At 50.9% G+C, this 12,324-nt stretch overlaps 1 protein-coding gene across 1 annotated transcript in view; it reads left to right on the plus strand.

Moving 5' to 3' along the window:
• The first annotated feature begins 2,734 nt into the window (after positions 1-2,734).
• The window catches only part of PAX8 (paired box 8), a 44,308-nt gene continuing 34,718 nt past the window's right edge, over positions 2,735-12,324 (plus strand). The window contains exon 1 of the mRNA XM_047068764.1: positions 2,735-2,789. Within this exon, the coding sequence (XP_046924720.1) occupies positions 2,735-2,789 (55 nt within the window). The remainder of the gene's footprint in view (positions 2,790-12,324) is intronic.

Below are 12,324 nucleotides of genomic sequence, written 5' to 3' on the forward strand. Positions count from 1 at the left end.
TCATAGGATTTTGTTACGTCAAATAATCTACCTAGACCCCAGAGAAGGGGTTCTCCGGCGAGGCCCTGTGGCCACATTTTACGGACGAGGAAATGGAGACTCATAGGGCCGTGCCTTGCCCCAGACCCCAGTTGCTTAGTGACACAGCAGAGGCTCCAGCGCTCTCTCTGTGACACCCGGCTGCCTTCAGAGTGTGCCGGGGAGGAGTGAGGGCTGACTCAGGTCCAGGGAGTACTGGCTATGGCCTGTTTTAAGTGAGCACTGACCCAGGGGACTGGGAAGAGGGGCTCCCACGCCTGCTGGCAGGGACCGCTGAAGCCAGAGACACTCACACACACAGACACGCAAATGCACACACATACACCCCACCAGGGTTGCCACTAGGGGTGAGGCACAAAGGCATCCAGAGGGCAAAATTTAAGGAAGCACTCACTCTCAGGTGCACGAAAGGGCAAGGCTGGCCCTGAGAGTGAATGCCTCCTTAAGTTTTATCTCCTGGTTGAGCGTCCCACTTAGGTTCAGGTCATCATCTCCGGTTTGTGGGTTTGTGAGTTTGAGCCCCGAGTAGGGCTCTGTGCTGACAGCTTGGAGCCTGGAGCCTGCTTCGGATTCTGTGTCTCCCCTCTCTCTGCCTCTCCAATGCTCATGCTGTGTCTCTCTCTGTCTCTCAATAATAAATAAAAAGTTAAAAAAAAAATTAAAAAAAAATTTTTATCCCCTGGGTGCCTGGCTGTCCTGCCCTAGTCCCCTATATATGATTCACACACCCACATACACCCGTACACATGTGGGCGACATATGCTCACACACGTACACATAGGAAGCCCTTGCTCTCAGACACCCCAAGGAAATACAGGCGCCATTGCTGAGTCCCGACTGAGTCCACAATTGCTGAGAAGCACCGATAATAGACATTGTAGGGAAATTGAGGTCCAAGATATCCAGAGAATCTGCTCTGTGTGGTGGGTCAGCTCTGGACAATTTAGACATGAGGTCATGGACCTGTGACCTCCCCGTTCTTGTAACCTATGGTTTGAGATCTGAGCAGAGGAACTCCACTGTCCAGCCACACCCTCCTGCCTGGGCCCCCACTTAAGTGATGGGACATAGGTGGTCATGGGGACCCCGCAGAGACCTTATTTTCAAATGAGACCAAAAGACAGTCATTCGCATGGGCCACTCGTTGGGCCAATGTCAGAGCCACTAGCAGTGCTCTGTCCCTGGGATTCATAGTGGCTCTTCCCAGATGAGGACAGAGTTACTGAGCAGGTGGGCAACAGCAGCAGGACTTGCTTATTCTAGAGATCTGGCCTCTTGGTCCCCTGGTGGCTGAGCACTGTCACTGGAGGGCTCTGACCTCTGCTCAGACCATGAGAATATCCTGTAGAATCTTCTGCCCCTATCAGAACTCCCTGGCAGCTCAGTGCCCTGAGCCACTCGGTCCTGGCCCTGTAGCCCTATGAACACACATGCCCCTGTTCACTAAAATGTGCAGGGGCCACGTGAGTGTGCACCTCAATCTCACGGACGCACAATGCCTGCTGCAGCACCTGCATGAGCTGATTATCACAAACAATATGGCGTCATCATGAATGCTTTGTACATTTGATCCACAAATATTTGTATAACCTTCATAAATCAGTGATTCTCAAACAATGTTTCCCTGCAGAGCAGGCAGACACGCTCACTGATATAATGCAACTGAGCAAGGGTGGCAGGAGAAAGTGCATTGGTGGACAAACCACCTTCGAGTTCAAGGTGTAATTTTTTTTCCGTTTAGTGGCACAACGTCGTACGTTCCTTAGGATCTGGGATTGAGTTCGCAGCACACTATACTTTTTGCTACGTGGAGCTTGCCGTGTGGTCACGCTCTCGGTGGACGTGTGTGTGACCTTCCAGGTGCCCTGTCTCCTGACAAGTATCAGAACAGCTAGTGTTGATGTGAGGCTGGAGTTGCCTGATGTCCGCGTGGTGGGTGCAGCACCCCAATTCCGTGAAATCGAAAGATGCACATTCCTGTGTGGGAAGGCATTTCCATCACAGAGGATTTGCACTGCCACCATCAAGGGAGGAGGCCTGTGGGAGCATCTGGGTGGCTCAGTCGGTTGAGTGTCTGACTTTGGCTCGGGTCATGATCTCGTGGTTCATGAGTTCGAGCCCTGCATCCTTCTCACTGTCAGCGCATCCTCTGTCCCCCTGTCTGCCCCTCCCCACCTCACAGTGTCTCAAAAAAAAAAAAACATTAAAAGGAAGGAAGGAAGGAAGGAAGGAAGGAAGGAAGGAAGGAAGGAAGAAGCCATGTCCCTGGGCCCCCACCTCTCCCTTTTACTTTCTCAACAAGCCCCCTGCTCTCCAGGAATATGATATTTGGCACACATGTGCCGGTCATTTAAGGGACCCAGTGGCTTTGCGCCAGAGTAAGGACACTTGCCCACACAGCTTTTTCAAGTTGCCCCTCTGTCTCGCTCTCTGCTGCCCTGGAGCATCCCTAGGGCTGTGACACCTCTCGAGATTTTTTCAGAAGCTCCCATCACCCCTACACCTTCCATCCCGGCCACTTGTCTTCGTCAGCTCAGGCTGTTACAATACAGTGCCATGCACTGGGTGCTGAAACAACAGATATTTATTTCTCACAGTTCTGGAGGCTGAGAGTATGAGATCAGAATACCAACATGGAGTCTGGTGAGGATGCTCTTTCTGGCTTGTAGACTGGGACGTCACACTGTATCCTCACATGGCCTTTACTTGGTTCCTGTGCTTGGAGAGAGAAGGATCTGGTGTCTTTTCTGGTAAGAATAAGCGTCATTATAAGCTCTAATTATAAGCACTGATCCCATCATAAGGGTCCGCCCGTGGGGTGCCTGGGTGGCTCCGTTGGTTGGGCGACTGAGGTCATGATCTCGCCATTCAGAGCTTGAGTCCCACGTCAGGCTCCATGCTGACAGCTCAGGGCCTGGAGCCTGCTTCAGATTCTGTGTCTCCCTCTCTCTCTGTCCCTCCCCCGCTCATGCTTTGTCTCTCTCTATCAAAAATAAACATTGAAAAATTAAAAAAAAAAATAAGGGTCCACCCGCATGACCTCATCTAACCCTAATTACCTCCCGAAGGCCCCACCTCCAAATACCACCACACTGGGGATTAGGGCTTCAACGTATGAATTTGAGTGGGGGGGGGGGAGGGACACAACATTTAGCCCATGACACCAGCCATAGAAATCATCATCTACTTTTTCCTCTTTCTCAGATTCACAAACCACACGGCCCACCACTCTCTAGAGATGCTTCTCTTCCCAACCTCTAATGCCCTGAGACTGTCCCCTCTCCTCCTGGCCTATTTCTCTCCTAAGTGGGTGCCCAGTCTGGCCCCTGGGCCTGGATCACCTGAGGGTATACTCTAGCTCCTAAAGAAGCATCCAGGGTCCCTCTACTCTCTGCCTCTGACGCCCCACATGCCTGCACTTGCCTGGCAGTGCCCTGCACAGGTCTCTGACCACACACCCTCCCCCCCCCCCCGTAGCCCACGCTTAGCTACTCCGGGGTCCTGTGACACACCCTCGCCCTCTCACCCAATCATTCATCCCTTGGCCACATAAACCTTGAGCTCTAACTCCAAATTGTCTCAAAGGACATTTGTACTCTATCTTTAAGTTTAACGAGTGAACATGCAGTAGGTTCTGGCCTTTGGGGTTGCAGAACTCAAGACACCCGGCCTCCGCCTTCTTGCTGACATTCTAGAGAGAATGGAAACAAATTGGACTTTCAGCCACAAGCCAGGAGAGAAAGGAAAAACCTCAGTCCAGATAGACACAAAATGCTGAGCCCGTGGGAGAGGAGGATATACGGGGCAATGATCGGGGCAGGGGTGGGTGCCTACACCGAGGCGGGGGCAGGATTCCATCAGAGGACTCTGGGAGGGACCAGCAGGAGCAGAGATGTGGAGTCTTAGGTGTGTGTGCAGCCGGCAGGGACCAGAGTCAGCTCTGGGCAAAGGATACAGCAACAGAACGTCAGCTGGGATTTATAGGGGGCTTTGACCAGAGAGGCCAGGCTAAGGTGTTGTTGATACAACCCTGCTGTCAGGGTCAGGAAGCCTGGGCCAAGTGCGCTCCATGTACATGTTTGGGAGTGTTTTACTCACCGTGCATGAAAACTTGCATCCTCTCCTGGCTTGACTTCACACTTCCCTTGTTGATTTTCACAGTCCCTTTAGCTCTCTTGCTGGAGCCACGTACCTATTTTATCCTCTTTGGGCTTTGTGGTATTTTTATTAAGGGGAACAGCTTGGCAATAATCTGTGATAGCTAGATGATTCGCATTACCAAAATGTTCTGATTTCTCTCCTCTCCCATCCCTGTTCCAGAGTATCTTAGCCTGGTGATTTTCCAAAATAATCTTAGAGTCCTGTTTGTGCTTCCTTTTCATCCAATCATTAACAGGCATTTGTGGGCAAACCGCTGGTATACAGTTTGAGAACATTCTATCCCACTTCCCTGACACTGTTTCCCACAACTTCCATATGCAAACCCATGTTCCAGCCAACTAGTCTTTGTTTCCAAAACACATCGTGTGCAGTCCCACCTCTGTGCATTTGCCCATGCGATGGCAGCTGCCTGGAACATCATCCCTACTCCTACCCTTTAGACAAGGTCCCACCCACATTCCACTTCCCTAACCCGACCCTTTCTGCTCCCCTCAGCTTTAGTGACCCTCTGGTCTGTCTCCCCACTGCACTCGCCTCCGAGCTAGGCAAGAGCGAGAACTCTTTGTTCTCTCTACATCCCTAGCACTTGGACATAAAATCCTGTATCAAACGAGGGCTCTGAAAATGCCTATGATGGTAGTTTTTTTTAAGCTTATTTATGTATTTTGAGAGAGAGAGAGAGAGAGAGAGAGAGAGAGAATGAGTGGGGGAGGGACAGAGACAGAGGGAGAGAGAGAATCCCAAGCAGGCTCCAAGAAGTCATCACAGAGCCTGACATGACTCTATCTCACAAACCACAAGATCATGACCTGAGCTGATATCAAGAGTCAGATGCTTAACCAGCTGAGCCACCCAGGCACCCCGATGATGGTAATTTTGACATAATCCTCCAACAGCATGTTTTTGTTTTGGAGTTGACCTACCTCGTACATTTGAGCTTAGCGAATAAAGCTTTCCCAACATGAAGCGCACTTGGCCCTTTCACACGATATTGCCGCAGGCCCCCGATGGGGGCTGTTGAGGTTGGGCCGCAGTGACCCCTGGAAATAGCAAGTATTGGCAGGCCTGGGCAAGACCGGCCCAACAGGGGTCCTTCCTCGTGGATGTTGGGCACCAGCTTGGCAGGGCGGATGGCCAGATTTAGGACCATCTGTAAGGACCAAAGCTTACAAGATTCTCTAGGCTATGAATTAAGTGCCCCAAACCCCTCTGGCACATAGGAGATATATGCTAGGTGCTTAGTAAATATTCACTAAATGAAATGACCGTTTCAAAAATCTGCTTTATACAAGTGTTTCTCAAGTGTGGCCTTCGCTCCAGCATCAGAAGCTCCCGGGGCTCTATTAACAGATGTAGGGCCCTGGCGTCTGCACCCATCACAGGTGCCCAGTGATTCTGCTGTGGATCAGCTTTTGAGAACCACAGATCCATAGTCAGCCCACCAAGGCCCAGCCAGAGGTCTTTCACAGGTAGAGACTGTCAAGCCAGCCTGCTGGGGAGACAGCCCTTCTTCCTGCACAGCAGCCCTGCCTCACCGAGATCTCCCATCTAGCTGTGGGCAAGAGTGGATCAGACTGACATACAGTCTCAAGTCTGCCCTTAGCTGGCTGTGCTCAAGCCAGCGCACACGCTAGCCCCACCTCTCTCACAGAGTTATGAAAACCCATCTCCGATAAAAACCAAGGCCCGATTGATATTTATTAAATTTAATTAAATTTAAGAATCACTTATTTGCCAACTCTTTGAAAGGGCGCTGCAAATGTTAGGTGAGTCCATAACCAACCCTTAAAGTCAATCCGGAAGGTTCTTGAAAGAGGGAGAAGCCTGGAGGTCCTGATTGGGGGTTGGGGGTGGGGTACCCAGCCTGGCTGGGCAAGAGTGATTGACACCTACACGGAGGCTTTGTTATGCTGATGTTGACATTAAAGAAGAATTTGCCGCAGGATAGAAGGATCAGGAATGGAGACCACAATGGTGGCTCTGTAGGAACCATAGCGAAGGCAAGAGGAGAGGGGCACATAGAGAGGATCAGATGTTAGCAAGTGCCCTCTGCCTGACTGAGCCTGCCTTATACTGTGAAGTCACTTGGAGAGGCAGCCCAGTATCCCAGGAGAGTAGCCCAAGGACGCCTCCCTGAACCTTCTGGATCCAGTTCAGAGCTAGAACCCTGTTGATCTGTGCATTCGTTTGCTGGGGCTGCCGTAACAAAGTACCACAAACTGGGGGGCTGAAATAACAGAAAGTTGTTGTCTCACGGCTCTGGAGGCTGGAAGTCTGAGATCAAGATGCTGGCAGGATTGGTTCCTTCTGTGGGCTGTGAGGGGGAGTCTGTTTTTCATGCCCCTCCCCCAGCTTCCCGTGGCTTGCTGGCCATCTTTGGTGTTCTCTGGCTTGTGGCAACATAACTTCAGTCTTCGCATGGCATTCTCCCTGCGTCATCACTGTGTGTCCAAATTTCCCTTTTCTTAAGGACGCAGTCCTGTTGGATTAGGACCCACCCTAATGACCTCATGCTGATCATTTGCAAAGACCTTATTTCCAAATAAGGTCACATTCTGAGGTACTGGGGGTTAGGACTTCAACATATGAGTTTTGAGGGGACACAGTTCAACACATAACAATCTGAGTGTTGCAGGTTGGTGATCTGGGTCAGCCCTCCACCCTGCCCTGAATGGACCCTTGGCTGCTTTAGGTCCAAATGACACCAGCTGTAGAAGCATCTGTTGGGACTGACAGAAGAAGAGGAGAAACCAATATGGGTTCTCTAGAACTTTTCTTGTGGTGTCCACCCCAGTGCTCCCACAGAGGAGAGGACTCTGCTTCATAAACCCGGAACCTGCAGACAAGACCCTTGAGTCTGGGTTCACCACATAAGCAAATAAAAATGACAAATGAATAAGCTGGTAAGAGGAGCAGAAATGTTTTTCAGGGTATGCTGAGATTCAGAACACATTCTGCCCAATCCCTACACTTTTCTTCCTCCTCTGTCTGCCAAGCTGGCCCCAGCCAAGGTGGTGCCCAGGTCCAAAAGGGCCTCCTGGAGGGTGGAACCAACAGGGATTTGGGTCAGAAAACCTGAGTCTTGACTGTGCCATGAAGTGAGTCTGTGACATTAGACAGGTCACCTCCCCTTCCTGGCCAAGAACGCTCTAGAAGGGCCCACAACTCTGGCATTAAGATACTGCCCATGGCCACCTCCATAGTCAGTCAGCCAGAGCGTCTCTCTCTGTCATCATGCAGGTCACGTGGCAGCCCAGGGGGCCCACTGCGTGCCACTTTCCCTCATCTTCCTACAGGTGGCCTCAGGGCCACCCACTGGTAGCTTCCTGTGTGGAAAAGTTGCCCAACGTCCCACCACATAGCTCTCTGTGCACACCCTCCCGGGGGTGTCTGACCTCTGCTCCCAGGCCTGAGGGCATTCCTGGAGTGGCAGCTGTTGGATCAGGAGGACAATAAAGATCATTTGCTGCCTTCGGACCAGATGAGGAAACTGAGGCACAGCCAGGTAGGGTCACAGAGTGGGTGGAACCCAGGTCTCAGCACTCCTGTTCCCTCCCCTGAAACCATAACCTGCAGGCTGAGTCTACCTCTGCCTGTCCCCTCCTGGTTCCTTATGCAGCCGTGAGTGTGGCTTCTAGAGTGTGTAATCCACTTCGCTATGGTGCCAGGGGGGCCAGGTTCTGGGGGCCCAGCTGCTGTCAGGTGTGGAAAACACAGATACGCGGTTTTGTCACACATTTTGCTCGGTGTGTCGGACTCAAAAACGCAGTTCCTCTTCATTTGTTCCTACCTGTTTTGCTCCACAGGACGGCCAGGCTCCCCTTCTTCCCCTTCCCACCCCAGCCCTGAGGGCTCTGCACCTGCACACACACACACACACACACACAACCCTTCCAACTGCCTCAAGTTCAGACCAAAGCTTACCCTTTCCAGCCACCTCCTTGCTGAGCTTGTCAGCCACCTCTTATCTTAATTAAGACCTCAGAAGCATAGAATCCCCATTAGAGAGAATCTCCAAGGTCATTTAGTTCAACCCTCTAGGTGAGGCAAAATGTCCCACTTCTCTTCTTCATGTGATTTGACTTCTATTCAAGATGTCCTTCGAACCTCTGGCCTCTCAGTCACTGCAGTTACCCCACCTGCCGGCCGCTGCTTCCTTCCCCCCTCCTTCTGCCTCTCCCTCTGCCACCAAGTCCTCCCTTGTTCACCAGGGGTCCTTCAAGCTACCTGGCCTCTTTCTCCCCTCCCCACCTCTGGGTGATTTTTAAGTCAATGTCTACAACACCCACATTTATAACATTATAACTTTGAGCTATAGAACCTGGCCTAACGTTACATAACATATGTCCTCAGGATGTGAATTATTGATGATTCATCCTCATACACACACACACACACACACACACACATGTGCACACCCCCCACCATAGATATTCCACAGGCTTGTCGAAAGAATTGAAGGAGATGTGCATGTGAACGGATTTTAAAATTTTAAGGTTCTATAACGTGTCAGGGATTATTAACTTGTAAGTTTCTCAAGGGCAAGAACTGTGTCTTCTATGCAGAAACCATCTCCCCACACACATCCAGCCTGGAATATTATTAGACTTAGAGGGGGTACTCATTGAATTGAAATCTAACGAACTGAAAATTGCTTTAACATAGACCCATATTTTAAAAAACAACATTAATATCCCCAGGCCTCTGACCCCAGGGAGGGTGATAGAAAGGTGGGGCACAGTGATTTGTGTAGCTGCTGGGCTTCTAAGTACGTGTCCAGGGCGTGCTGGCATTGTCACCTCTCAGGTCTCCCTCCCCCACCCCCCGCCCCCCGAGTTGCAGAGGCCCGAGCCCTTTCTCCTGTAGCCCCTGGTGTGTCACTTCCGGAGAGTCTGGAGACATCTAAACTCAGTGAGAAGGGGCCGAGAAGAATGACCTCTAATCAACCTCCAGCCAGCACTGGAGGTCCACTGAAGCCTCTGACCAGAACTTTATGTTCAATCAATTAATTAATGCTTTCAATAAGCATGTATTGAGCATCTAATGAGTGGATATAAACTCTGGGCAATCACCAGAGGAACTTTTTAAAATACAGATTTAGGGACACCATGGCAAGAGAGTCTGGTTGAACTGACCAGAAGCAGAAAGTTTGCAAATGCCCTAGGTGAATCCAACATGCAAACAGGTGGGAGCATGGCTGTCCCCCTACAAGGCAAGCTTATATGGCCAGATAGGACACTGCACCTGCCTTCAAGGAGCTAGGCATCTAGCTATGCAGACAAAGCATCGACCCCGAGAGAGGCCTAATGAGATTCAGATAGGGGGCCATGGACAGGGGCAGTCAGGGCTGGGGGAAGGTAGGGGATAGTGGAGGTCCCTGACAGCTGTCCCTGACAGCTGGTCCAGGAAGGCTTCTATCTGGGGGAACGTGAGTGCAAGGTGAAGATTAGCCACCCCAAATTCACATCCTCAGAGAGGAGGCTTCACCTCTTCTGGGAAAGGAGGCAGCGTGCCTCTAGTTGGAGAACCAAGGAAGGAGGAGAAATGGTACCCAACCTTAATCACAGGGACAAAGTGGCCCATCCACTGTGTGGCTTACCAATGTAATGTGTGCATCTGAGAAAGCTTGCAGAGGCTTCCAGAAATCTCTGAGACAGCCCCAGCGGGGAGCCTAGCCAGGGAAGCCTCGGGTTGGCGACCCTTCAGAACAGCCCGTGTTTTCCCACGTGCCTCCAGCTCCCCAGCCCCTGAGTTCCAGGCATCCTGACTGCCTTCAGGACAGGGCAGGGCCTCACGTCAAGTGGGACTTTTCTTAGGAAGCTTAAGGGTCTATTGACATTTACAGCAGCTCCATCATCCGGAAATCCATGCACTGGGGCCCTTCCTGGGAGGGAGGTGACAGGGTTAATCTAAGGGCTGGGGGAGGCGGAGAAAGGCCTTGAAACACACGGTGAAGCCAACCAGATTAATAGAGGAAGAGAGAGGGGGGTAGACCATTAGGAAGACAAAGAGAAAATCATGCTGGAGCAATAGAAAGGGAAATCTAATATCAACTAGGGAAAAATAAATGGAGATTAGGGCAAACAAATTAGCTTTAATGGGTTCAATGCTAATACAAGAATAACAGCGGAGCTGCGAATGCCTTTGAGGGGAAGATGGGATAAAGAACCTGAGCAGTCATGCAGGCAATAAAGATGATGCAGGGAGGGGGTCGGCCAAAGGAGCGCAGAGGCAGAAAGAAGGGAACACTCAGGGTGAATGGGCAGGGGAGAGGTGGTGGGAGGGCTCTGTCATCTTTGACGGGGCCAAGGGACTGGGGCAGGGAAAGGGCTGGGAGGAAACGAGAATGGGAGGCGCAGGGGCAGTCAGCAAGGGCTGGAAATAAAGGAAAGGAAGGCAATCAAAAGAGAGGGCAGAAGGATCAAACCCAGAGCAGGAAAGACTGGGCACAAAGGCAGTGGCGAAGCATGGAAATAGAGTGCAGGATTAACATGAAGAGTATGGGGAAATAGAACTGAATTAGGTTAGGGGCGCCTGGGTGGCTCAGTCGGTTAAACATCCAACTCTTGGTTTCGGTTCAGGTCACGATCTCATGGTTTCATGGGTTCGAGACCCGCGTGGGGCTCCGTACTGGCAGTGTGGAACCTGCTTGGGATTCTCCCTCTCTCTCTCTCTCTCCTCTCCCTCTTCACCTCCCCCACTCATGCTGTCCCTGTCTCTCTCAAAATAAACAAATAAACTTAAAAAAAATTTTTTTTTAAAAAGAACCAAATTTATGACTAAAGAAAATTATAAAAAAGGAAAGATTAGGGCCTTAACGAAATGAAAACCTGAGGAGGATCCTGAAGTGGGTTTTGGAACGTACCCCTGTTTGGTAGGTGATGTGAAGACACTGTGGCTCTTAGAGAAGGGGCTGACTGTTCTGGAACCACCCCGTGCTGCCAGGGGCGGGGCCGGGGGTGGATGGGCCGAGCGGCACCTGGAGGCCCTATGCCCGAGTCTCAGTTCTGCCCCTTTGTAATGATGCAGGCTTGGGCAAGTTCCACAGGGCCTCTGCTCCTCATCTCCTCATCTGTAGAATGGGGACAATGTGCTACCTACCTCAAAGGGTTGTCATGGGAACTAATGAAAAGATGCACTTAGAGTAAGTACCTCCTGCAGATGGGCTCTTAGTATTATTCCTAAGCATTGACTAATGGGGGAAGGAGGTTGAATCCTGAAAATAGCCCTTGCTTCCTTCCTCCTTCCCCTCTTTCCTCTTCTTTAAGTCCAACACTGGCAAGATACCAAATTTGTCTCTTTCCCAGCTGGAGACTAATCCAGGGGAGACCTCTTTCCCCACCCTTTGTCTCCCTCCCTCTGCCCCTCCCAGCCCTCTCTCCCTGTTGAGGAGGAAAGAATAGTGCTAAACCCTCCCACCCTCTGGGCTGATCTAAGGCAGAGCTTCTAAGGGAGCCAAACTTCTTATCCTATTGTTCCTAAGGGCCTGCGGGACCCTCAAATTTACCGGAATGACGGGATGAGAGAAACTGGGAGCTGGAGCTTGTCCTCATGGCCTCCCAACCTGGAGACCTCTTGGGCTTCGTTAAAGTGCACAGAGGCACAAGAGGGACAGAGCCCAATGGACCAGGAGAATAAATCAACATGGACAAGCCCAAGAATCTATGAATAACCATCTCAGCAGGGGCTCCAGGAGCGGGGAAGCCAGAGCTGGGATTATTGCCTGTCCCTTAGGGCATTCCAGAAACTTCCAAGAGCAAGATAATGACCAGGCCAGAATAGGCCTCTTCCCTTTCTTTCCCCTAGGAGCAGTGACTCCTGTCTGCAGTTACCACCTCAGGGTTACCTCAGTGTTTCTTTGTGCTCTGTTTACAGCCTTCCAGCAGCCAGATAAGCAAGTTCCTACATTGAAGCATCTCTGTGGAAATACCTAAGGACAGGTCTTCTGACTAGACACTGACTGATAATGCTACTTAATGTCAGAGAGGTCTGAGGAAACAGGGTTCCAGGACTGGCTTGGTCGTGTCCTTGGCCTTGAACACAGAGCACAGTGCTGAGCTTCTTGGCACTGAGACCTGGGACACCAGTTTCTTTCTTTCTTTTTTTTTTTTTTTTTTTTTAACG

The sequence above is a fragment of the Lynx rufus genome, unplaced genomic scaffold (assembly GCF_022079265.1).
Source record: "Lynx rufus isolate CCGP_SWC_20201006 ecotype Redwood Valley unplaced genomic scaffold, mLynRuf1.p SCAF_8, whole genome shotgun sequence".
Classification (NCBI taxonomy): Eukaryota; Metazoa; Chordata; class Mammalia; order Carnivora; family Felidae; genus Lynx; species Lynx rufus.